Below are 24,846 nucleotides of genomic sequence, written 5' to 3'. Positions count from 1 at the left end.
AGATAAAATAATAAATTAAATAATAGCATACGACGTTTCGATTGCAACACAAGCAATCATCATCAGGTATAAATGAAATAGCAACAAAAAATCTAACCAGAAAACTATAGACAGACATATAAGCAGACATATCACCAAGATACATAGAGAGAGCAACACAGGTACAGAGAGGGAGGTCGTCTCTGTGGGGTGGCCTTAAATAGACAGAGGGGGGCGGAGGCAGAGAGAGGGAGGGGTTAGAGAAAAAATGTACATGTCAATGAGTACGAAGAGACGCGTAGTAAAGTACGCAGGCTTGAACATTAGGAGAGAGGGAGAAAGAACACACTAAATTAAATAACCTAGCAAAATATCGAAATGTTATGTAATGCAACACATTCAGCTCTTGAATCGGGTGCAACCGCAACAAACACAAAACAAAAACATGAACAAAAAAACATCTTAAAGTGAATATGTCCACTAGGAAGTAGACGCACCGTCAACTTCCTAGTGGACATGAAAGATCCCGCGATGTCGTTCGCAAAAGTAGGCCATTGTGTGCCGGCGTCACGATCGAATTTACTCCCAACTTACTCGGTGGGATGATACGTGGCAATCATAAGCTCCTCACTGTGAAAACCTGACAGGACGCTCTTGAACAAGAACCATAAGACTCCGTGAGACTCTCCTAGGTCAACAAGCATAATAAATAAGTATATTTAAGGGGTTTATCATCTCTGAAGAGTTGTAACATTTACCTTCCATTATCCTTACTTTCCATTGCCTCTTCCGAAGTTTAAATTCCATAAGTCGGACAAATCGTCGCTGCGGCCTCCCTCGCTGAAGAAGAGGACATCCGAGGTGATTGTGGATGGCAAGAAAGACCCTGGCATGCTCAAGTACATTCGCAATCAGGTAAGAATGGTGCAAGTTAATTCGGGTTTGAAACAAACCCCTCGGATGCCAAATCTTAGAGTGAGAAGAGATCAGTTTCAGGTCAGGATCGTGGGTATTCATTGAAAAAACATTTTAAATGTAACTCTACAGGGCCTTGTAAGAGACATTCAAACTTCAAACTTTTTTATACTGTAGTTCACCTTAACGTTGATGTTCATAGACACAAGGCTACTTCGTGTCTTGAGGCAGATTTGAGATGAATTTGGAGCGACAGTGCCAAAAAAGCATGAAAAGGATCGGCCAAACGTTACAATTCAGAACGCTCTTGATAATCAGTCTTGAGACTCGGAGAAGCTTTTATGAATAAATACCAGAGGTGGGACAAAGTCATTGTTATGCAAGTCCAAGTCGAGTCGCAAGTCATCAAATTCATGACTCGAGTCTGACTCGAGTCCAAGTCACATGACTCGAGTCCACATCTCATAGGTGGGACAAAGTCATTGTTATGCAAGTCCAAGTCGAGTCGCAAGTCATCAAATTCATGACTCGAGTCTGACTCGAGTCCAAGTCACATGACTCGAGTCCACATCTCATAGGTGGGACAAAGTCATTGTTATGCAAGTCCAAGTCGAGTCGCAAGTCATCAAATTCATGACTCGAGTCTGACTCGAGTCCAAGTCACATGACTCGAGTCCACACCTCTGATAAATACCTTATATTATTTCGAAGCATTAAACAATTCTCATTGTACACATTCCATAGCTCCGAACAGGCAGTGGCACAAACAAGGGACCGTGCACGTTCGGACAATAAACACAATGTTATTTAAGCCTAATTAACAATTTCCCGACAATCTTGATTACATTCAAACTGCAATTAACAATTCATGCCGATGAGAGCACGTCTTGTGCTGGAGCAACGGTGCCATGCTCCACTTCTCTCATCGTCCCTGGGCTCCCGCTCTGACCTCGCCTCGTGCTCTCTGGTCGTAACGAGGTGATGAGCCTGGCCCCGGCTCCCCTGTCGCTGCTCATCAAGGCTGCCACCATCATGACGGAGGACATGTACAGCGACGTGCAGCCTGCAGCATGGGAGCTGCTGCTCAGCGTGGACGAGCACATGGCCGCCACTGCAGGTTCGTTGGCGTGTGAAAAAAACATAAAGTAAAGACGCAGCCCCTGCAGTTACTTGCTTGCAAGGCCCGATGCGTAATTTAGTTATCGGGCTAAAGGTCCGACCGAACGCACCCTCTTGTCAGCGCTGCAGCACGATGGTGTGCACGATCGTAGAACAGCGAGGGCATCCCAGTCTCATAATCGACCCCGCAGCTGGTGGAAGGGCCATCACTGCAAGGAGCTCCAGAGAGCCCCCCCCCCCCCCCAACTGTCGTGTATCTATTTATAGTGCCATGTGGACAGAGTTGGGGGGGGGCTGGGAGTGGTGGTGGTTTAAGAAACATGTCAATGAATTAAACTGCCATGCTGGAAGATCATATCGAACTGGCGACCCCCTGATTGTTTTATATTTGTTTTACTAAAGGGCTTCCGCGAGCCGTCGCTATCTTCCACGGTTTACGCGCTACAACAAAGATGCGTGTTGACCCCGCACACGAGCGTGTCTCATCATTCATTTTCCCTGGTGGACATAATCTCGGGCCTCTTTCCTCCTTGGGCTGCCTCTCTGTCGTTAGTTTTGACCGCTGGTCACTGTCCATTCTTGCCATGATGTACTCTGTTGAGACAAGTACGTCTTCGGAGAGCAGTCAATTAAGCATGCACCACAAATAGTGCACAAATTTACATGAATCACATGAAACGCTGATGAAAATCCAGAGGCAAGCTTAGCACTAGGCACAGAATGATCTCCCCCCACCCCCAGAGCCTCCAGGCATGGCAAAGTCTCATCCAATATCGCATGACAAGATTGCACCTGCTGTCAACACACAACCCTATATCTCTCAGCGCAACAACGTTCACACGCGGTTGACTTCCTGTGCTCGTGTGGAACAGCCGCAATGTTCCTGCTGTGCGCGGTGAAAGTCCCCGAGCATGTGACGGACATGATCATGTCCGAGTTCCACCACCAGGACGCGACCCAGCGAATCAACTCCATCCTGCGCTTCGGGGCGTTGTGGCGATTCCGCTACCAGGTCTGGCCTCGGATGGAGGAGGGCGCACCACAGACCTTCAAGGTACCGGCGAACGCGGATCTCCGGGGAGAGAGAGCCCGCGGTGACATCGCGTAGCGGCGGCGCGTTGGCTGCTCGTTGCGGAGGTTCGCGGCTCAAAAAAACAGCGGCCGCCTTGCAAATTTGCCCGTTTGCAAATAGTTGTGGGCAGACGCGATCATCGATTCGGTTGGTTTTCAAGAGGGCGGGTCGCTAACGGCAACGTAATTGTGCACTTCGTGTCGCCTCGTATTTGAGTTGTTTCCGCGCTCCTCGCCGTTACGGACGGAACAACGGGCGGACAGGTCAAACGCGTCAACGCTTTCGGAATTAAGCTGGAGATAGTTTAAAACGAAGATTTGAAGGAAAGAAAAAGAGTGCAACGCTTCGTCTCCCTTTCTGCAGGTCCCCCCGCCGAGCATTAACTTCACGCTGCCATCGCCCATCCTGGGGGTGCAGTCGCTCCCCGTGTTCGATCCCCCGTGGGTGCCCCAGTCGACGGACAGCGTGCAAGACGCCATCAGCGAGGACGCCTCGGTGAGAGCATAGGGCATTGCAATGCGGGCGGGGATGGCTTCAGTTAACTCAACTGGGGGCTTCTACATTTGGCCGCTATAAACCCACGACCTCTTGCGTACCAGGCGACGTAGTCAGCATCCCGCCACCGTGGCGAGATGTTGACTGTTTCTCTGAATTCCCTCCCCCGGGGCATTTCCCATCCCCAGAAATCGTTCTCGGCCAAGGCGGTGTCCCGCTCCCACCAGCGCGCCGAGCACATCCTCAAGAGCCTCCAGCACGAGGAGGAGCGGCGCCGGTTGGGCCGTGAGGCCAGCCTCATCACCACCGTGCCGCTCACGCAGAAGGCCGGCTTCGAGCCGTCGGCCGCCGCGGGCACGCCGGCCGAGCAGGAGGAAGGTGGGGGACCGCCCGCCGAGGCCGCCCCCAAACCCCCCCCCCCCCCCCCCCACTTGGGCCGTCGCGTCAAAAGTTTTCGCTTCTCTGCCGTCTCTCGGGGGGTTGGGGGTTGGTGAGGGGGACCGCGCCGTTGTGTCCGCAGCGCTCCGGTACGCTCGCGTCGCCGAGGTAAAGGTTTGGGAGGAGGGTGAGCGGCAGGTGGAGGAGGCAGCCTCTCTGAGGAATAGCGCCTTCCAGGATCGTCCCCCGACGTTCGCGTTTGTTCACGGGGGCTGTGGGTCGCTCACTTGCGGAGGTTGCCGCAGTCGGAGTGGGCTGGCGGTTTTTGTTCCCTTCGTATCATTCAACCTGCGGTGGAGTTTGCTACTGTCCCGGTTTCCTGCACTTTTACCATTTTTATTTTTTTTTAAAAGCAACCCTCGACAATTTTGCCCGTGCTGCTCAGGAGCCCGATCCGCGTGTTTCCTAAAGTCTCCTATCACGAATTTTTTGTGCGGCCGTATTTTTGTTTTTCTGAATTCCCCGACCTCCCCCCCCCCCCCCCGTAAATTGTTCCGCCCAGACAACTCTGGCTACAATGTGTCTCACCGTGTTGCGTGTTGGTGTTGTGAGGCAGACGTCGTGCCCTTGTTTGTGCGCACGTGCATGGATGTGCATTCTAACGCCTTCAGGGCCGAGGTAACAACACAGGCAATCCCCCCGCCTGCCTCAGCTCTATATTGGGGCTGTCAGAATGCGCATGTCTTTGCTTGTGCGTGTGTCTCTGTGTGCGTGCGTGCGTGCGTACGCGCGTTTCTCTGTGTGCGCGAGCGTACATGTGGTTTTGTGTGTCTGTGCGTGCGTCATTTGTGTGCATGCGGGCATGCACGTGTGTGTGTGTGCGTGTGTGTGCGCGTGTGCGTGCGTGTGTGTGTGTGCGCGTGTGTGTGTGTGCCCCCAGACGAGGCGGGCAACCTGGTGTCCCGTCGCCTCTCCATGAGTCCGTCCTGTACGTCTAGTGCCTCCCACCGTAACTACTCCTTCCGGCGGGGTTCGCAGTGGTCTGTGCGCTCTGCAGCCAGCGCTGAAGGCATGCCCTTACCCATCCTTGTTACCCTCTTGCAAGGCGAATAGGAATACATGTGGAGACGCTGTTTCAACGTAAATGACGTATTTTACTATATTGACCAACAAAAATATGGATAATTATTTATGTAAATGGGCCAATGAGGTGTAAGCTTTGTTGATGTTGTTCCTGACTTTGCGAACATCTCATCTTACTCTTGCATTGAGTCCGCTTGAGATGTTGGCGTCGGACGAGACCCTGCCACCTTTGTTCTCCATTGCGAGCGAGACGCGTTTGCAAGAGAAGGATGGCACCTTCCCGAACAATTTCAACCCAAGGCTCCCTTTGTCCCTCCATGCACTCCTATTGGCCTTGCCCGTCCGATGTTCGGTGACACATTGCGGTGCGCGAAAGGGGAAAGCGGGAAGGGTGGGTGGGGTGGTGGGGGTCATGGCAGATGTAATACCACCGCCGCGTACTTAGGGGACCACTTCCACAATTTCACACCGCCGTCCCGGAGTAGCTCTGCGCTCCCAGGGTGACTCGATTCCGTGTGCTCCTGCTAGAGGAGCACGGCACGGAGCACACGCCGACCCACTTCGCCCTGCAGCCGCCGCAGGCCATCTTTCCCGCGTGCATCTGCGCGTGCGTGCTGGCCGTCATCGACCTCATGGAGGACGGGGAGGTGCGGGAAGACGGCGTGACAGGTGATCGTCGTGGGGGAAAAGCGCGCGCGAAACGCGTCGCGGGCACTATGGCGGCCCGATGTTAACTCCGTCGCCTGGTGTGCAGGAGCACGACGTCGGTTCGATCACGACCCTGACGCCTGCTGGTCTGTTTGGAGGTCCGCGTGTTCTCCCCGTGGTCGTGTGGATTTCTTTTACTCCGGGCCCCCCCTCCCCCCCCCCCGTCCAACCCGGGTTGTCTCTCCACATTTAGAATGAACGCGCGTTTGGAGTATTTGGTTGCTATACATTAGGGGCCGTCCATAAATGACGTCACGCACCTCGGGGGGTTGGGGGGGGGGTCAGACATTTGTGACGATGTGTGACGAGGGGGGGGGGTTGTGAAATGTGATGTCACATCAAAATTCGGCAACTTTAAATAAATAAGGACAACACGTTCTACTTAATTAAATAGAATTTTTAATAAATGTTTTCTTCTACAACATCAGAGTGCAGCGCCACATTAAATACGCACTACAATGACAATAGTTTAACGTGATTTGAAGCATGTTTTACTTTTTTTTTAGGGGGGGGGGGGGGGCAGAGCTTTGTGACGTCATATTTGAGGGGGGGGCTGACTTTTTGTAACGCTGTGTGACGATGGGGTCAAAAATCGTCCAAAATCGCGTGACGTCATTTATGGACGGCCCCTTACCACTTTGTTGAGCTATCATTTGTGGCCAGGTCACTTCTGAAAAAGAGCGATTTAGCTCGGCGCGCCTTAACTGATAAAATAAAAATAGTTTAGAAGTGTACGCACGCACGTGAACACGAGCACAAGCACGCGTGCAGCAACACGCATGTGCACACACAAACACGTGCAGATATATAAACACATTGCGGTAACACACAGACAAAGAACCCCCATGGAGCCTTTGCCAGGCTGTTGGGGCAAGTGCTGTTAGTGAGCACCTGTGAAGGCCGGCACGGCACAGGAAGGAAGGTGGCCAGCACCACGCCCGGCCACCTTTGTCTCCCCAGCGCTGATGTACTCATTTAAGGCTGAGGTGATCTAGATGAGACCCAGGACCGGTTGAAATAGCTGTCACTCATGTTGACTGTTTGCAGGAATCAAACTCGGGTCGCCGGGTTCGTAGTGCAGCGCGCTAACCGCTACGCCACCGCTCATCACCGACGCACAGACACGCATGGACAATAATATGCACACAGACAAACGTAGACATGCACAAATAAAAAGACAAAGATCCCCCGTATAGCCTTAATTTACTTTTGGGGAAAGTGCTGTTAGCGAGCACCTATGAAGGCTGGGATAGTACACGAGGAGATGGGTGGTCAGCAACACTCCCAACCGCCTTTGTCTTCCTTGTGGCGATGTTTACACACCACACCAAATACAAATTTGAGGCTCAGTCGAGCTAGGGAAGGCCCAGGACCGGTTCAGATAATCGTCACTGGTGTTGGCCGTGAGCGGGAATCGAACCTGCGTCGCCGGGTTCGTAGCGCAGCGTAGCGCTAACCGCTACACTACCGCTCCCCGCTGTGCGTCCGTGTACACAGATACAGACACACGCATAATCCCAGGCAGAGTGTGCTCAAGGTCGTGACCTTTTATTGCAAAGAAGAGCTAAACAAAATATAACTCCCAGAGCTACGCAACTTATTCAAACATTTGATTGTAAATGTTGGACGATTAAAAAGTATGATCGTATCACAGTTGTAATCCTTATTACTTGGTTGAAATTAATGAAAATATAGAAAGGATAAAACATTTTTAAAGTATGTCGAGTTGTGATTAAGACGTGGGGATTTTAAAAAGTTATCTCTAAAACCACAATACGGCTATGCGAGCCAGAATTAAAATTCAGAACCAAAACTCTTGCCCGCTTCTATCACTGCGCACGTGCATTGCGGGACAATTGATTTATCTAAGCCTTGACAATCTGCGTGAACGCTTGGTGCAGCGGTTCGCACGCTACGCCATTAACCCGTCAACCCGTGTTTGATTTCCAACCACGGCTAGAATCGACCGATAATCTGAACCGGTGCTGCATTCATCTCCCTTTCTTCAAACCGCACTCACCAACGTGGTTGAAGTGTGGTCCAACAAGCTCCCTTGACCCACACGACGTGGCGAGGCATTCATCCAGCAGTGGATGGACAAAAGGGCCGTCAACTTTTAAATTGTTAAAGCACACGTAAGAATAATCGTTGACTCGGCATATACGTAAAATACCAAAATCACTTGACCACCGCCGCTAACCATCATCATCGCATAGGTGTATTGCGCGTACGTTTGTTGAACTTCTTTCGCACCGTACGTAGCCAACCGTGCTAAATGGAGGTGCAGCTTTTTGCAGATAACCAATTCAAGAATCCTGGCAATGGCCCCGCAGTGGGTCGCCAAGCCCCGGTAATGACGAGACCGCCATCTGTGTGGTCTAACTTGCCCCGTGCGTTGAGGCGGACAGTACTGAGCAGCAGCGCCTCGCGTGTGTATGTGTGTGTGTATGTACGTGTGTATGTGTGTATGTGCGTGTGTGTATGTGTGTGCGTGCGTGCGTGTGTATGTGTGTATGTGCGTGTGTGCGTGTGTGTATGTGTGTGCGTGCGTGCGTGTGTATGTGTGTATGTGCGTGTGTGTATGTGTGTGCGTGCGTGTGTGTGTGTGTATGTGCGTGTGTGTATGTGTGTGCGTGTGTATGTGTGTATGTGCGTGTGTGTATGTGTGTGCGTGCGTGCGTGTGTATGTGTGTATGTGCGTGTGTGTATGTGTGTGCGTGCGTGCGTGTGTATGTATGTGTGTATGTGCGTGTGTGTATGTGTGTGCGTGCGTGTGTATGTATGTGTGGATGTGCGTGTGTGTATGTGTGTATGTATGTGTGTGCGTGCGTGCGAGTGTATGTATGTGCGTGTGTGTATGTGTGTGCGTGCGTGCGTATGTGTGTGTGTGTGTATGTGCGTGTGTGTATGTGTGTGCGTGCGTGCGTGTGTATGTATGTGTGTATGTGCGTGTGTGTATGTGTGTGCGTGCGTATGTATGTGTGGATGTGCGTGTGTGTGCGTGTGTATGTGTGTGCGTGTGTATGTGTGTGTATGTACGTGTGTATGTGTGTGCGTGTGTATGTGTGTGTATGTACGTGTGTATGTGTGTGCGTGTGTATGTGTGTGCGTGTATGTATGTATGTGTGTGCGTGCGTGCGTGTGTATGTATGTGTGTATGTGCGTGTGTGTATGTGTGTGCGTGCGTGTGTATGTATGTGTGTATGTACGTGTGTATGTGTGTGCGTGTGTATGTGTGTGTGCGTGTGTGTGTATGTATGTGCGTGCGTGCGTGTGTATGTATGTGTGTATGTGCGTGTGTGTATGTGTGTGCGTGCGTGCGTGTGTATGTATGTGTGGATGTGCGTGCGTGTGTATGTATGTATGTGTGTGCGTGCGTGTGTATGTATGTGCGTGTGTGTGTGCGTGTGTGCGTGCGTGTGTATGTGTGCGTGTGTGTGTGTGTATGTGTGCGTGTGTATGTGTGTGTGTATGTGCGTGTGTATGTGTGTATGTAGCCAGTGTGGGGAGCGGTAGTGTAGCGGTTAGCGCGCTGCGCTATGAACCTAGCGACCCGGGTTCGATTCCCGCTCACGGCCAACACCAGTGACGATTATCTGAACCGGTCCTGGGCCTCCCCTAGGTCGACTCAGCCTGAAATGAGTACGTGGTGTGTAAACATCGCCACTGGGGAGACAAAGGCGGTCGGGCGTGGTGCTAGTCACCCACCCCCTCGTGTACCGTTCCGGTCTTCATAGGTGCTCGCTAAACTGCACTTGCCCCTACGGTCTGTTAAGGCTTTCCGGGGGATCTTTGTCTTTGTGTGTGTGGCCAGTGTGCGCGGTGGCGCAGCAAGTGCTGTGGAACTGCCTGATCGAGGACCCTGCCCTCGTGCTGCGCCACTTCCTGGAGAGGTTCACGGTCAGCAACCGGCAGGTGCTTGTCCCTCGCGGAGACCCAAGCGGCATCGGCATCATCCTAATTTTAATTTTGGAGCTTTCGTGACTGCAGGAATTATTCTTTGGTTCTTTCGGTAAAGTCACGTATAAAGATAAAGTAAAAAATTAAATAATAGCATACTACGACGTTTCGATTGCAACACAAGCAATCGTCATCATCAGGTATAAAAAGAAATGGCAACAAAAAATCTAACCAGAAAACTATAGACAGACATCATAAAGATACACAGAGAGAGAACACGTATCGGCACAAAGAGAGAGGTCGTCTCTGTGACGGCGCCCCCGCCCCCTCTCTATATTTAAGGCCTCGTCACAGAGACGACCTCTCTCTTTGTGCCGATACGTGTTCTCTGTGTATCTTTATGATGTCTGTCTGCTTATATGTCTGTCTATAGTTTTCTGGTTAGATTTTTGTTGCTATTTCTTTTATACCTGACGATGATTGCTTGTGTTGCAATCGAAACGTCGTAGTATGCTATTATTTAATTTATTATTTTATCTTTATACGTGACTTTACCGAAAGAACCAAAGAATGAATCATCATCATCATCATCAAGTTGATTTCGTTGAACCAGATAAGAACTCGGTAGGGCAGCGTGCAATTTCATTGGCGAGGGCGCCCTTAGTCACCGGCGTAATGTCATCATCGGATACCACGGAACTAATTCTGAGATCATATTCGAGTGTGACGTCAGGTGGTCTCTTAATAACGCACGGAGGAGCTGCCTCGAGCCTAGTCACTCAAGGTCAAGCACAATTTGTCAAAGACTTTTACCAGAGAGTGTGCATTTTTTAGTATGTCCCTCGATACATTGTGGGGTGTAATTAATCTCGATTCAGAAGCTCATGATGCACGCATCGTATTCATCATCATCATCATCGCCAGTCATGATCAATCCAATGCTGGATGAAGTTCTCCCCCAAACCATCGCCATGCCTCCTCATGCTCTTGTAATGCACGTGATCTGATTCATCATTCCATCTAACAAACAAACAAGCAGGTAAGCACTTCATCCTCTAAACTGACACAGTGTCTGAACATTTGGAAAACACATGCTCAGTGCCCCTGTGCCGAGTGACACATTAATCGCTGCAGGGTGTCTACCCCTGCTCGATCAGTCCTCTTCTCGTAGCCGCCGCACAACCAAGTGGCTGACGATCTTCCTCGTTAATTCTCCTGCAGGGCATTGTGGGTCTGCCAGCACTCTTCCTCCTCAATCCGGCTTCCAGTAAAAAAAAAAACACGAGATGCCCTATTTTTGTGCACCATCACTCTTAAACCTCTCTCTCTCATCAACAACACGCCTAGACCAGAATGGTGAAGTATTCTTAAATAACCCCCGTGACTGACACAGCATGGGGAGGCCTTCGTCCAGAAGTAAATTGACAAAGGAATATTAACCACATTCACGATCACTGTGATTTGCACACAACGTGCATGGACATCATGGGTGTAAACGTCTATTCTTAATCGATCCATCTTCTTGGTTCTTTCGGTAAAGTCACGTAGAATGGAAATAATAAAATAATAAAAATAAAACATAATAAAATAATTCTCACGACGTTTCGGCCACAACGCAAGCAGCCGTGTTCAGGTGGAGAGTAGGTCTGTCGAGTAGACAGTCTGAATGAAAAAAAATCGATCCATCATATGCCCAGCAAACCCCCTGTCTGCAGCATGTAGCATCTTGATAATATGGCGGTGTTCAAGTGCGATGTGAGGGCTAAAATTAGTTTGTATTGCTTCACCCCCCGCTGATCTGCAACTCTGCAGAGGACAATGCTAATGCAAGCGTCCCATGTGGATTGATTTCACGTTGTCACCTCTCTTCCCCGGCAGGAGGAGCTGATATTTATGCTGCGGAAGCTTCTCATAAACGTTGGGGAGTTGCCGCCTCAGACCTCGCACATCCTTTTCAATTACCTGGTGAGGCCTCTTGTCGAACAGGGGGGGAAATCACCATTGGTACCTCATTTGCCAGTAAAAAATATGATAATTGGTTTTTACCCTTTTATCTGGCAACAAAACTGACACCTTTTTTACGAGGAGTCATGTTTGCATGGACCACAATACCAACACCATGTGAGACTAGGCTCTAAGGAAAGCTGTCTTTCGGGTGTGGACCAATCAACTTCAAGGACAGTGCATACATTATCAGAGTTGTGTTTTTTGTTTGCATTATGACTGCAGGTATTGTGGTCTATGCAAAAATGACTCCTCGTAAAAAAGGTGTCAGTTTTGTTGTCAGATAAAAGAGTAAAAAAACAATTATCAGGGGGGAAATCGGCAAGCGGGCCCGTTTCTCCATTTGGGAGCGCGCATCAGTCGGGCCTGCTGCACTCGTTGTAGCAAAGCAAAAGCGTGTTGATGCGCTGCTCGGAGAATGTTGTCAAGCGGCCTGCAAAAGTGCTTCCCTTTTTACCCAGAGGACCGGAATGATATTTTATTGAAACAAAAATAATGTATTCGACTGTGATATGCTGCAATAAAAGCAAATACACAGGGGTAATTATCGGAGGAAATGATTTTGCAGATATTATTCCCTGTGCTAGGCTAACGGATGATGGATTGCCTCCTTTAGCAGTCAGCCACATTCCAAGCCAGCAATGGGAATTGTGTTCAGACCTTTGCTGGTTCGGCTCAAGCGTTAAATTATTACTTCATTGAGGGCCACCCCTACGAGTGAGTCCATCTGGAATTAAAATGAGTCTTCGTTTCTGTGAATGAGGATGTGGAAGGAAGCATTGATGGTTTTTCAGGAAACCTCCCTTATGTGCCAGAATAGAAATCTGAGTTCCGTTGGTCCCTCAGAACTTTCAACAACACGTTTTCTTATTACTGCATCGGTGTTCGAGCCTGTGCTGTACAGCTCTGCAGGTGTTTTCGTCTTGTTACCAAGTGTTTGTTCGGCACGATGTCCTGAAAGCACATCAGACAGCTACATATGTGTTATTGTTTGTGTTCGGTTTATTTTATTTTATCTCGCGTGTTTTGCTTTGTTCATCCACATTTTTTTTCTACCCTTGGTTAGATCGGTGTAATCTTGTCACAATATGAAGACGATTCCAGTGCACCACATTGTTTGTGTCATAGAATGGCCCCTCAGGATGACGTAAAACTGCTTCTGGACGTCCCATTAACTATCATCACAAGGGGGGGGGGACATCTTTTACATGCCCTAAAAACAGTATTTGTTGCGTGTCATTGAAACCAAAACTGTTTAATAGTTAGGCTTAAATTAGATTTTTTTAATTTTCTGTCGTAGAGTTGATGTTTGATCCGACAGGTGTGTTTATCGGGGCGGTGACATGGCTGAGTGGTAGCTCGTTAATTCCCCTGTGGAGGTTTGTAATTCGAGTCTAGCAGCTGTCCGTGGTTCATACTGCGGATGAATTTACCATAAATACGACCTTCGTCTGCTTCGCAGTGGGCGTGAATGATTCTGTGACGTCATTCGAAAACGAGTAGGCTAATTACTTTATTGGGAAATGCCCATATGACGCATGCTCATTTAGAGGCTGGCATAGACTTTATGCTCCACAGGGACAGCTCTCAGTCTCACTGGAGGGGGTCGATCTCCTCGGCTAGACTGCAGCAGGAATAGGGAATGGTTCCAATGAAGTGTGACACGTGTGTATGAAGAACTTCTTTCACACCGTACGTAGCCAAACCTTGCTAATCGTAGGTGTGGGGGAAGGACAACAAACGAAACACAAAAAGCAGTTTTAAATAAATACGTTTTAAATTGTTATTTAAAGTGCATAGCTCCAGTGCTTACTCTATCGAAAGGAAGAGCGTTCCAGACGGCCGCAGAAGCGCGTCTGAAAGCGCACGATGCAGTGCCCGTCTTTGTTCGATGGTTGGCCAAAAGCCGCTAATACGAGGATGACCAGGAGTTTGCGCGATGGGTTTATGCCGGGGCATTTTATCGCCCCGCAAATACGAATATTTCACCGTGTATTTTCCTCTTACAGATCGGGCTGATCATGTACTTTGTGCGCACGCCGTGCGACTGCGGGGAGGAGGCGGTGGCCGCCACGCTCACGTTCCTGTGGCAGGTGGTCAGCTTCGTCGAGGGCCTCTTCATCAAGGACCTCAAACAAACGCTCAAGAAGGAGCAGTGTGACCTCAAGTTGCTCGTCACCGCCGCCATGCCCGGTAGCAGGGAGGGGGGACTCGAAGCGATCGCTGCCTTAGCGAGAGGAGGGTTGGGCGTCCGTGCCGAGGGCAGCGCTGCGCGACACGGATAGTCCTTGTCAAGGAACCAAAGCAAGCGGGTGGCGCCTGGCGACTGAGACGTTTTAGAGGGAAGGGCGGGGATGTCGAGCTACAGCTCTGGAAGGTTTCTCAGACGCGAGTGCTCGTGACCAGAGGTCGCAACCGGGTACCCGATACCCGTACCCTACCCAATACCCGGCTACCCGTACCCGGCCGGGTACGGGTAGCCGTTTGCGACCCTGGTGCGGCCGGGTATGGGTACGGGTAGACCGTGAGTCACTGGTGAGTAACTGTTTGTCACTCATTTCCCAACGTCTTGTCTCTTCTCACAATTCAAGTTCCTAGAATCAACCCACCCGCGCCTGCAACATGGCTTCATCCCAGAGGTCGCAATCAGGTACCCGATACCCGTACCCTACCCGTACTCGGCCGGGTATGGGTAGGGTACGGGTACGGCCAGGTACGGGTACCCGTTTGCGACCTTGGTGCGACCGGGTACGGGTACGGGTAAGGAATCAAAACCCGTTTGCGACCTCTGCTCGTGACCCACCACAATCCGGCTTTGCATATTTACCAAGCTTCTCTGTTCAGAAATGTAAATTAAGCGGTTACCGAATTCGTGTGCCGATTGTGTCATCCGGCATCTTGTGGCGAGACAGAGAATCCATGTGGAACTCTTGCAGAGGTGGGCACCCACCCCCTCCCCGTGTTAGAGAATGGAAGCAGATATCACAGAGATCATTCTAAGAGCCCTTCCAAGTATGACTGGCTTGTAACTTTATCATCCATCAGTGGGGCCCACCGTTAGACTGTTCAATCCAGGCTACATGCAATTTAGTATGAATTCTATTTTATTGACTTTACTCCTTAAAGTCATGATACAAGAGAAGTACAAACAATAATATAACGATGAAAAAACAACAATTGCGCGTGCAATTGTGACCCTGATCCTGAATCGTCACAATAGAATCACTGGGGGGTGGGTAGTGGGGATTCATCTCTTATACATGGTCTGCGTGTATCGGTGTGGTTATGTGTTTGTGCCTTTTCCGTGATGCAGGCACTAAAACATTGGTGGTCCATGGTCCAAACGAATGTGACATTCCAACACAGCTTCCCGTGCACGAGGACACACTCTTTGAAGCCGTGTTAAAGGTGATGCGTCTTGGATGTGTATATGTATGTGTGTACTGTATGCAGGGCCGGATTAAGATTGTGTAGGCCCCTGGGCTGCAGGTACTGTGAGGCCCCCAGTAATATTTTCTCAAGGAAAACAAAGTTAAAGAAAAATCTAATTTATTTTTACAAGGCCAACAACAAATACAATTCAGCATTCACAAATTTAATAACTTTTCACTTAATCTCTGGAGGCCCTGACTGTATGTATGCATAAATGTGTGTATATGGGGAGCGGTAGTGTAGCGGTTAGCGCGCAGCGCTACGAACCCGGCAACCCGAGTTTGATTTCTGCTCACGGCCAACACCGGTGACGATTATATGAACCGGTTCTGGGCCTCCCCTAGGTCGACTCAGCCTCAAATGAGTACCTGGTGCGGTGTGTAAACATCGCCACTAGGGAGACAAAGACGGCCGGGCGTGGTGCTGGCCACCCACTCCCTCGTGTGCCGTGCCGGCCTTCATAGATGCTCGCTAACAGCACTTGCCCAAAAAGTATACTAAGGCTACTTATTTATACAGAGGATATTTTTCTTTGTATATGTATGTGTATATTTATGCATATACCTCTTATTCAGACTGGCATCAGTTGTGTGTATGTGTGTACATTGGATGCATCAGTAAATAATTGTAATGATTGTAACAGTATAGATTGTATGCATAGAATGTTTGATATTGTTCAGTATGAATCCTTTTGTCGAGGTTATATGGAAAAGTTGCCGGTGGTGCACTGGATCATACTTTTTTAAAATTTGTACTACGCAAGCGAGCGGAGATTGGAAACCGCCGCTGTATGCTATAATACTTCATTGTGTTGCTTTTTGTTGCCGCTTATCATCCCTTAGGAGAGTTTAGAGTTCTTCAATATCCCTGAGGCGCAGTCTGAAAACTGTTTTCTGATGGACAGGCGGAGGAACATCATCCATTACAGCAAGGTGATGCCTCGCACCAACCTCTGCAGACCTCTTGTATTTCAATGATTACGCGTTTGCTTCTGCAATTGTTTTATAGTCAAAGCAACAGTTTCACTTTACGACCTGTGAGTTCGGTGTTGCCTGCGGTGTCGCTGTCCCACCGTGACCCCTAGACGTACGTGCGGGACATCTACCCGTTCCGCCGATCCGTCTCGCCCCAGCTCATCCTCGTCAAGATGGACCCGGAGAAAGGGGCGACATTAATCCAAAAACAGGTTATTGCGGCATTCTTCATATCGTCGTCATCATGATCGTACTATTGTTGATTTCTTGGAAAGATGTTGGCGTGTTTAGCACGATTAGCACGGTTGGCTGCATGCGATGCGAAATAAGTTCAACATACACACGTAGCATTCTTCATTTCGTCCACAACGCGAGATACAACGGGGATTAATGTGGCAAAAATCAGCGGAAGGTAATCCAGTGAACTACTTGCTCAGCAGCAATGCATCGCTGACGTCTGCAAGTTGAAAAGTGTCAGATGTTAAACGACTCCCACAGAGTGCAACGGCGTGTTTGGACAATATATTCTAAGGTATTCGGTAAAGTCACGTAGGTAAAAAAATTAAATTAATAAAAGTAAAATAAAAAATAAAATAAAAATCACGACGTTTCGGAGGCAACACAAATTCCAAGAAAACAGTCCTTGTATATATACTGGTTGAGGGTGGGAGGAGCCAAGGCAGGCCCTGAATATATATTTTTTGGACAAGGTGAATAGGATCCCCCATTTCCTTGCTTTCTAACCAGGGCCCTTTCTAACCACCACCACCACTGCGCGCAGCGAACCGCCGTCGCTGCCCTACACCGCGTGTAAAAGCCACATGCTGCCCGCTGCTGCGCTGCGTAGGTTCTGACGCGGAAGCTGGAGGAGGTGGGTCGCCTGCTCTTCGCCAAGGCTCTCACGCAGCACATGCCGCACAGCCACCTGCAGTCCCACGTCTCCGTGCTGCAGGAGGACCTCCTCCGCCTGCCGTCCTTCCCCCGCAAGGCCATTGAGGCCGAATTCTCGCTCTTCACCGACCCACAAGGTGACGACGGCACTTTGAGTCCGATTGCGCTGTCCCCGTAAAGCTAGGAGACGGAGTATCTGTTTGGAACCCTCGCAGTGCAGTGGATTACCCTGTGCGCTGGCGAATCTCCAAATGAAGGTAATATCACAGAACTGTCTCTAAGATTAATAATAAACGTTTTTGGGTTTAGATCGCGTTATTTATAAATGTGTCGTAACCCTCCACCACCCGACACGGCCAATCAGCAAAAAAGTGTCACGTTGACAAAAGACAAATAGTTCACTACTTTAGCCCACCGATGTATTGAAGAGTGAATCCACAACATTTACAGTTTTTTTTAGTACGACGTTTCGCTGGTAATTACATCCAGCATCATCGGGCAATTCGCCAGAATGGTAACGCGATCTAACCCAAAAACGTTTATTTTGAATAATATTGGTCGCGAAAGCTGACGTGTTAAACTGTCTCTAAGCTCCTTAAAATATCACCTTTTTATCCACACACCAAGGGGTCGCTGTATCATTTGGTAGTTTGAGATTTGACATTTCTCAGAGCTGGAATTTTGCCAATTTTAGTGCAAAAAAACATCTAAATTTGTTTTCTTTGTCAAGTTATTGGTGACCGCACTGAGGCCATGAGTGTTTTACACTTGAGATCTGTGTTGCATCACAGGCGGGCTTGCCAGATCTGAACTCCGAATCTCAGCCGTGCCGGCTCAGTGCTCTAATGATCGAGTCCACCTGATCACCTCCAGACTTTTTTCTAACCATAGCAGTATAGCCTCACTTCAGCGCTTCTGGCTCTTGCTTAGGGATGGTCGGGTAACCATGTTTGTTGTATTTATTTTGTTTAAAAAAACCTGGAGTGCCTGGAGAACACCTGAATATGACGTGATAACACGTGTCTTCTTGACATATCGATCAAAATTCACTCATTGTACTGCGTGAGGGCACAGTGTAATTGGAGCGGTCCACGCCATCTCAATCTTTATGTGATTATTTTCTATGAATGCCTGTTCCATATGAAATCTCTTCAATTGCACCTTACCATATAGTCATCAGTCTTCTTTGCTCTACAGTGTCCTACCCTCCTCTTAAAATAAAGCAAATGCGCGCTCTATTTGTACAGAGTCTCAGGCATGTGGTCACACGAGATATCCAAACTGTGTTGCATTGTATGCCTTTATTAACAGGGCCACAATCTATGACAAAGTCACCCGGATGTGCAAGATCTTGTCAGACCTTGAAAGCTAAGCAGGTTTTGTGCTTAGCTGTTGCTTGGATGGGCAGCTGCCATGCTATAAGACAAAGGTCGTACGCCGCTGCGGGCTGTAGGGGACAGTGCAGCACAATCCATCGCCGTGATCATAACGTTCTCCCTCGCCTTCCCTTGCCTTTGACGACGGTCACTTCATCGCGCGCTTTTCATGCGCACTTCTGCGGGCCCGTCAGAAACGCTCTCCCTTCCGATGTAAGGAAGCCACTGGAGCAATGCACTTTTAAATCGAGATTGAAAACTCATTTCTTTCGAACTGCTTTTTGTGTATCATTTGTTGTCCTTTCCCCGCACCTCCGATAACCGCGGGTGCGAAAGAAGTTCAGCATACATAGACCCAGCGTGGCCAAAGTATGGTCAAATAAACCCGCACAGCCCGCGAGCCCTTGGGGAAGCCGCTCATCCAGCAGTGGATTGACAAAAGGGCCGTACATGTATACATCGACTCATGCTCCGCCGTTTTTGCGCAGGCAAGGAGCTGTTCGCCGTGGACTGCCTCCAGAAGCTGCTGTGGATCCGCTTCTTGGAAGAGATGTTCCTGGGCATGCCCAGCGAGTTCCCGTGGGGCGACGAGGTCATGCTCTTCCTCAACGTCTTCAACGGCGCCCTGCTACTGCACTGCGAGGACAGCTCCCTGCTGCGCCAGTTCCTCGCTACCACCATCAACACAGCGCTCCACTTTAATCATCTCTTCTCGCTCAACGGCTACCAGTGGATCCTGCCCACCATATTGCAGGTAGGCTGCACGTGCTCTCTGTCTCTCTCTCTCTCTCTTGGATTATTGGTCCCTGTATACAATTTTTATTTTTTATTTTTTTCTATAAATCATGGTTGGAGAGCTATTTCACTCCTAGAGACAGAATATAATTTTTGGAATGCCTCTGGCTGGCCACACATTCACTTACAACGCGGTCACTTCTGCCACTGCAAGAGGGCTCTAGCAGTGCCGGAGGATACTGAGAGCATTAAATCAAGACACGACAGTGTAACCAGTTCATATGATTCCCCTCAAGTACCCGATTAGTGTGGCCAAGATGCTTGCGGTTATGGATGCATATCGTTTGTAGGTTGGTTTCCACCGTATCACCATGAAGCCATGGGCCATTTGTTCCATTTACCTGCTGTAAATCATAACATTGGTGTGTCGTTGATGACTTTTTTTTTATTTTCGAAGCCACAAAGTTTGATGGACATTAAAATGTGGCATTGGATCTATTTGGCCTCTCACCCTCAAATGACTGGAAGCTCTGTCTAGTCACATGATGCTTGTGGCGTCCTGCGATTGGCCACCAGCACCTTTAAAATGGCAGTCGGTGTGTCGAGTAGGAACCTCTGAGGACTGCAGAGGCTGTGTTGAAGCACAGGCAGGACAAAAAAATGCCGGGAGAAATCTCTTGTCTGTGATCGCTGCTTCTGCTTACGCGGCACGGCAGCAGCAGCCTTTTTAAGAGGAATGTAAACCCTTGAATGAAAATTGTATTTCTTCCAAAACAAAGAAAATAGTTTAATTTACTAATTAATTGACGAAACAAAAAAATGAGGCTAAACTGCTGTCATAACGTTTGTAGCTTCCAACGTTTTCTTAGCACGGCTGGCTACATACGGTGCGAGAGAAGTTCAACACGCGTACATCCACGCGTCGTACGTATGCAAGACGTGGGTTATATTTAAGGATCTGCGTTTATTATTGGCGCTTAATGATGCTTCTCCTGTCCCACTTCAAGATGGCGCCGTTTGATGAATACGTCTCCCTGACTCCTCTTTAGGGCCATTTATGTAATAGGTGGCCTGCAATGACGTGGTGTCCCGAGACTGGTTCAGCCATCTGTTTCCCCCAGCTCCTGTGCACCGAGTGCGACATCCGATGATAAATAATCCACGACGATGTTGTCGGTGTCGGCTTTGCGCGTGGAGATTAATGTTACGCATGAGATGTTTTTTTTCTTTCTGGGGAAGTCGATTTACTCCAGGGATTCGCTGCCCCCCCCACCCCCTTACCCCTCCTCCTCATGTTAAAACCCCCCCGACAGATTTGATATCCATTCCAGAATCAGAATAAAAATTGGAAATGGTGGTTTGATAATTATGCTTGCCCTGCCTGTATATTTCCTGGGAATACTCAGCTGATAAAATCTGACATATCGTTCGGCCCCCGGGCGCCACAAAATGTGTGCGGCTATCGCGTAGACATGTCAGCTTGAATACGCGTCAAACTGAACAAAATATCATAAACATTCTTTAAATATATTCCAATTTCTATTTTTTATTCACAAAGACAGACCAACCCGAGGAGGTTCACCTTGTGAAAAAAATCCAACCGCCCTGCTATACATCTGCATGTTCGTACGTTCAGATCGGATCGTGGTTGGATGTCTCGTGTTCACACCTCATTGGCAATGCGCGATCGGGGTCATAATCTCGCCGCGTTCAAATCGTGCTCGGCTGCAATCAGTCACGTCACAGGCGAAGGCCCTTCTCCCATATCTCGGCTCTGAGGAAGGGTCATTGCCTGGAACGTCGCCCCCAGGAACAGTTGTTTTTCTCGCTGTGGCAGTGTTAATTGATTAATGCGTCCGCGTGATTTTTTTTGTAACTTGTAATTGAGCATCGCTGCTAACGCGGTCCTCAGACACGTTCACGTCCGCTCGCTGCAGGTGTTCACAAGCTACAAGAGCAACCCTCTGCTGCGAGAAATGATCGAGTTCGCCTGTCGGCAGTTCTACATCCTGCATCGCAAGCCCTTCCTGCTGCAGCTGTTTGCGAGCGTCGCTCCGCTGCTGGAAATCTCCGTGCGTGTTTCTAATTTTGGCGTCGTTGTTGCCACCTGCAATGTGCGCATGAGAATCAATTGTTTTACATTTTGTTAGCTGGGCAGACAGTTGCCGCTGTGAAGTCAACTTCACCAACTTAACGTCAGAAATCAGAGGCTAATAAGGGTTAAAGTCTGGATAAGTGCTCGAATGGGTGACCTCCATGCACAATTGGTGTGGGCAGGAGAGGGCAGCGGAGCAAAACCAATTGTTTATACACGACTATATTGCTCCCAGGTCTATGCTCCCTGCCTTCATCAACTCGCACTGACCAGCATGGCGAAGTATGGTCGAAGCTGCACGGCATAGGGAAGCCCTCGTCTAGTAAGCAATGGATTGCCAATAAACGGCTGCAGATGTGTATACCATGCAGAATACATACGACACTGAAAAATACAAACAAGAGGGCATCTGCGGACGTGTTTAATATCCTGTCCTCAAAAAAACGTTTTGACCCCCTCTCGTAGCATACGTGCACTTCACGCGCGCGTGGTATTTGAAATGCGCGCGACATATGAATGCACATTTCACAGTGCTGCATATTGCATGCGCTGATGCCTCGGTTTATTCAGTCGTTTGTTTTGACCGCGCCCCCCCTTTTTATTTGGGCGGCCGGACCCCCCCCCCCCCCCAGGATTCCCCGGGCAGCGGGGCGTCAGGGGAGGTGTCCCCGCAGTGCCTCTTCGACCTGCTCATCTCGCTCGAGAGGGACTCTAAAGACACCCTCGACGTGCTGGAGCTCGTGAAGGCCGAGAAGCCCCTCAAGTCCCTGGGTGAGCGCTCCGTCGTCTCTCTCTCTCTCTCTTCCCCGCTCTGCTCGCTGCTGCCTTTGCTCCCCCGCCTCCACCCCCCCCACCACCACCACACGCTTCACTGCCCAACCTCTTGACCTTCTCACCGCTGCTAACCGTGTGCACACCGCTGCTGCTCATGAACGCGGGGCTTGTTGAAAATAAATAAAGATTTTTTTTTTTGGAAGATGAAAATGAAACGTGCGTTGAACGTCGCGTTGTTTTGTTCGCACACCCTCCGTTTCAAAATCTATCGCAACTAAAGCATAAGAAACCGAACGTAGTTTCAAATCTTGGACAAGAGAGGAGATGAGGAAGGAGGGGACACCTGAGGACACGAACTGGTGGATTGTACTTCACCGTTTCTCATTCCGATGTACGTCATCGGAACTGAATCGGAAGAAACATGAACGCAAATTAACTTTATCGGTACCGAGGCTCCCACAAGGCCATGCATGAGGGCGTGTGGCACAGTTTGGCGTCAGCTATCGTAGAGTGCGATCATGCCGCTTAAGTTCTATGCGGTGAGCAGCAATGTCTTTAAAATCAACGACGCTACGCCTCTCTGAATAAAATTTACGCCTTCATCCAGCAGTGGATTGACAAAGCGAAGTAGACTAATCCTGTTATATGAAAATGTCGATAATTTACATAGTTGCCGCATAAAACACACACGCGCGCAGAGAGGCACTTCCATTCCAGTTGAACGATTTAATATACCAGAGTGCACGTGCAAATGAGGCCGTGGCGAGCGGCGCTAATGAACAACGCGAGTGACCCACGCGCCCCCCCCCCCCCCCGTGTCCCCGCCCGCTGTCTCCGCAGATTTCTGCTACGGAAATGAAGACCTCGCATTCTCGATGGCCGAGGCCATCAAGCTGTGCGTGACGGTGGTCGCTTACGCCCCCGAGTCCTTTAGAAGGTACCCCACGATGGCAGTCGTTTCAATGTCCACCCCTCACCCCTCACTTGGCAGGCATGGAGATTTGTTTTTTTTTTCTTCTAAACAGCGAGACCGCCTCCACCGGCGGTGTATCGACCTTTCAGACGACTCAGAGTTAATGAAAGCGGTAAGGGATGCTGATGTTGTATCGACTTAACTGACAGCCGCATAATAAGTATGGCACTTAATGTTCCTGCTGCTTGGCTATCGAGCCGCTTGGGTGGTGGCACCGGAGCGAGTGCGATGCACAATCGGCGTTGGGGAAAACAAATATATACGTATAATAATAAATAAACGCAAGCCTAAACTGCTCCCCTCTGCGTGAACCCGACAATTCTGAAAACACAGCGGACGACAAGAGTTCACCGTTTGCGCGGAGCGCCGCAGTTGCATCTGGGAAATTATTTTGTTTTCAGTTTGCGGAACGTTTTGCAATCGTGGAGTTTGACTTTTGAGTCCCTTTGCCCATCGTACGTATATGTATGTACGTACCTTGAACTTATTTCGCGCCGTACATAGCCAACCGTGCGAATCGGAGGTCTGCGGGGTGGGGGGGGAATGGACAACAAACTAAACACACAAAAAGCAGTTCTAAAGAAATGAGTTTCAATGTAGTATAGTGGTGTAGTGTACAGTATAGTGTAGTGTATACTGTATAGTAATGTGTAGTGTATAGTAGTGTAGTGTATAGTGTCGTGTATAGTAGGGTTTAGTGTAGTGTATAGTAATGTATAGTGTAGTGTATGATAGTGCAGTTTACAGCGTATTGTACAGTGTAGTAAGGGTAGTGTAAAGTGCAGTGTGTATATTGAACTTCTTTTGCACCGTACGTAGCCAACCGTGCTAATAGGAGGTGCGGGGGAAGGGCAACAGACCAAACACAAAGAGCAGTTTTAAAGAAATGAGTTTTCAATCTAGATGATTTAAAGTGCGTAGCTCTAGCGGCTTCCTAATATCGGAAGGAAGAGCGTTCCAGACGGCCACAGAAGCGCGTGTGAAAGCGCCACGCGATGCCGGGCAGCCGTCTTTAACTCGGCTGGAGAAATTGTGCGCTGGTCCTGATAACACAACATTTATTTTTCAAGGGAGCACGGCGTTTTGTGGCCAACCACACCGAGTTCTCGAACGTGCGAACAGACGGTGAATGCAAACTCGTCCACGCGATTAATTTTCGATTTAAAGCTTTCGTGACTTCTTGGTTCTTTCGGTAAAGTCACGTGACTTTACCGAAAGAACCAAGAAGATCGTCCACGCGATGTCGCAACGTTTATTTATCGTCGGGAGGAGGTGGAAGGCCTCTGCCGAGTCAAAACAACGTGGGAAATTTATAGGCGATTTTAATCCGGAAAACCGCATCTTCTCTTCGGGCTGACCGTCAGAGATGTCTGTTGCGGGGAAAGGCAAGGGGGTATGTAATTTATTTTGTAATTACACCTCAACTGTGAATTACGCCTCAGCTCCAGACGTCCATCACGTCAGCGGGTGTCACAGAGCGTTGCCTCGCGTGGCCAGCTCCGCACGTACCGATTTGGCACTGCGCACAATTCCTCGGTGCACACACACACACGCGCACACGCGCACGTGCTACAAAACTCAGGCATGTCTGACAGGCATTGTCCCACTGGGATTAAAGGTCCGCAGTGTGGACTTGTTTTTTTTTCAAATAATTTATTGTTAAAAGATTAATGACTCTAAAACTATGTTGAAGGGAGAAGCAGTGACGCACCATGTTGTGAACCCGGTGAGCTTCGATTCCTGACCATGGCTACACTCAGTGGCGTCGAACATCTGAACCGGTTGTGCAGACCTCCCCCACTCCCCCACTTAATAACAAGCTTGGTGAAGTATGGTCGAACAATTCTCATGACTGACACAATATGACGGAAGGCCTTCACCCAAGCAGTGAATTGACAAAAGGGACGAAAATTTGAAATTAACAATAAAAAAAATCACGTACA

At 49.2% G+C, this 24,846-nt stretch overlaps 1 protein-coding gene across 10 annotated transcripts in view; it reads left to right on the top strand.

Annotated features, from left to right (window-relative positions):
• The window catches only part of UNC80 (unc-80 subunit of NALCN channel complex), a 122,307-nt gene that overhangs the window by 63,501 nt on the left and 33,960 nt on the right, over window positions 1–24,846 (top strand). For all 10 annotated transcript variants that reach the window (XM_078859126.1, XM_078859130.1, XM_078859132.1 and 7 more), the window contains exons 30-47: window positions 775–894; window positions 1,873–2,011; window positions 2,886–3,067; window positions 3,449–3,580; window positions 3,769–3,958; window positions 4,899–5,027; window positions 5,570–5,710; window positions 9,564–9,664; window positions 11,528–11,614; window positions 13,663–13,846; window positions 14,967–15,061; window positions 15,928–16,017; window positions 16,170–16,271; window positions 16,907–17,087; window positions 18,815–19,080; window positions 20,999–21,133; window positions 21,789–21,927; window positions 22,771–22,867. In XM_078859126.1, the coding sequence (XP_078715252.1) occupies window positions 775–894; window positions 1,873–2,011; window positions 2,886–3,067; window positions 3,449–3,580; window positions 3,769–3,958; window positions 4,899–5,027; window positions 5,570–5,710; window positions 9,564–9,664; window positions 11,528–11,614; window positions 13,663–13,846; window positions 14,967–15,061; window positions 15,928–16,017; window positions 16,170–16,271; window positions 16,907–17,087; window positions 18,815–19,080; window positions 20,999–21,133; window positions 21,789–21,927; window positions 22,771–22,867 (2,510 nt within the window). The remainder of the gene's footprint in view (window positions 1–774; window positions 895–1,872; window positions 2,012–2,885; window positions 3,068–3,448; window positions 3,581–3,768; window positions 3,959–4,898; window positions 5,028–5,569; window positions 5,711–9,563; window positions 9,665–11,527; window positions 11,615–13,662; window positions 13,847–14,966; window positions 15,062–15,927; window positions 16,018–16,169; window positions 16,272–16,906; window positions 17,088–18,814; window positions 19,081–20,998; window positions 21,134–21,788; window positions 21,928–22,770; window positions 22,868–24,846) is intronic.

The sequence above is a fragment of the Lampetra fluviatilis genome, chromosome 8, assembly GCF_964198595.1.
Source record: "Lampetra fluviatilis chromosome 8, kcLamFluv1.1, whole genome shotgun sequence".
Taxonomy (NCBI): domain Eukaryota; kingdom Metazoa; phylum Chordata; class Hyperoartia; order Petromyzontiformes; family Petromyzontidae; genus Lampetra; species Lampetra fluviatilis.
Note: the sequence above shows the minus strand (reverse complement) of the source record. Positions and strands in the feature narration are given on the sequence as shown.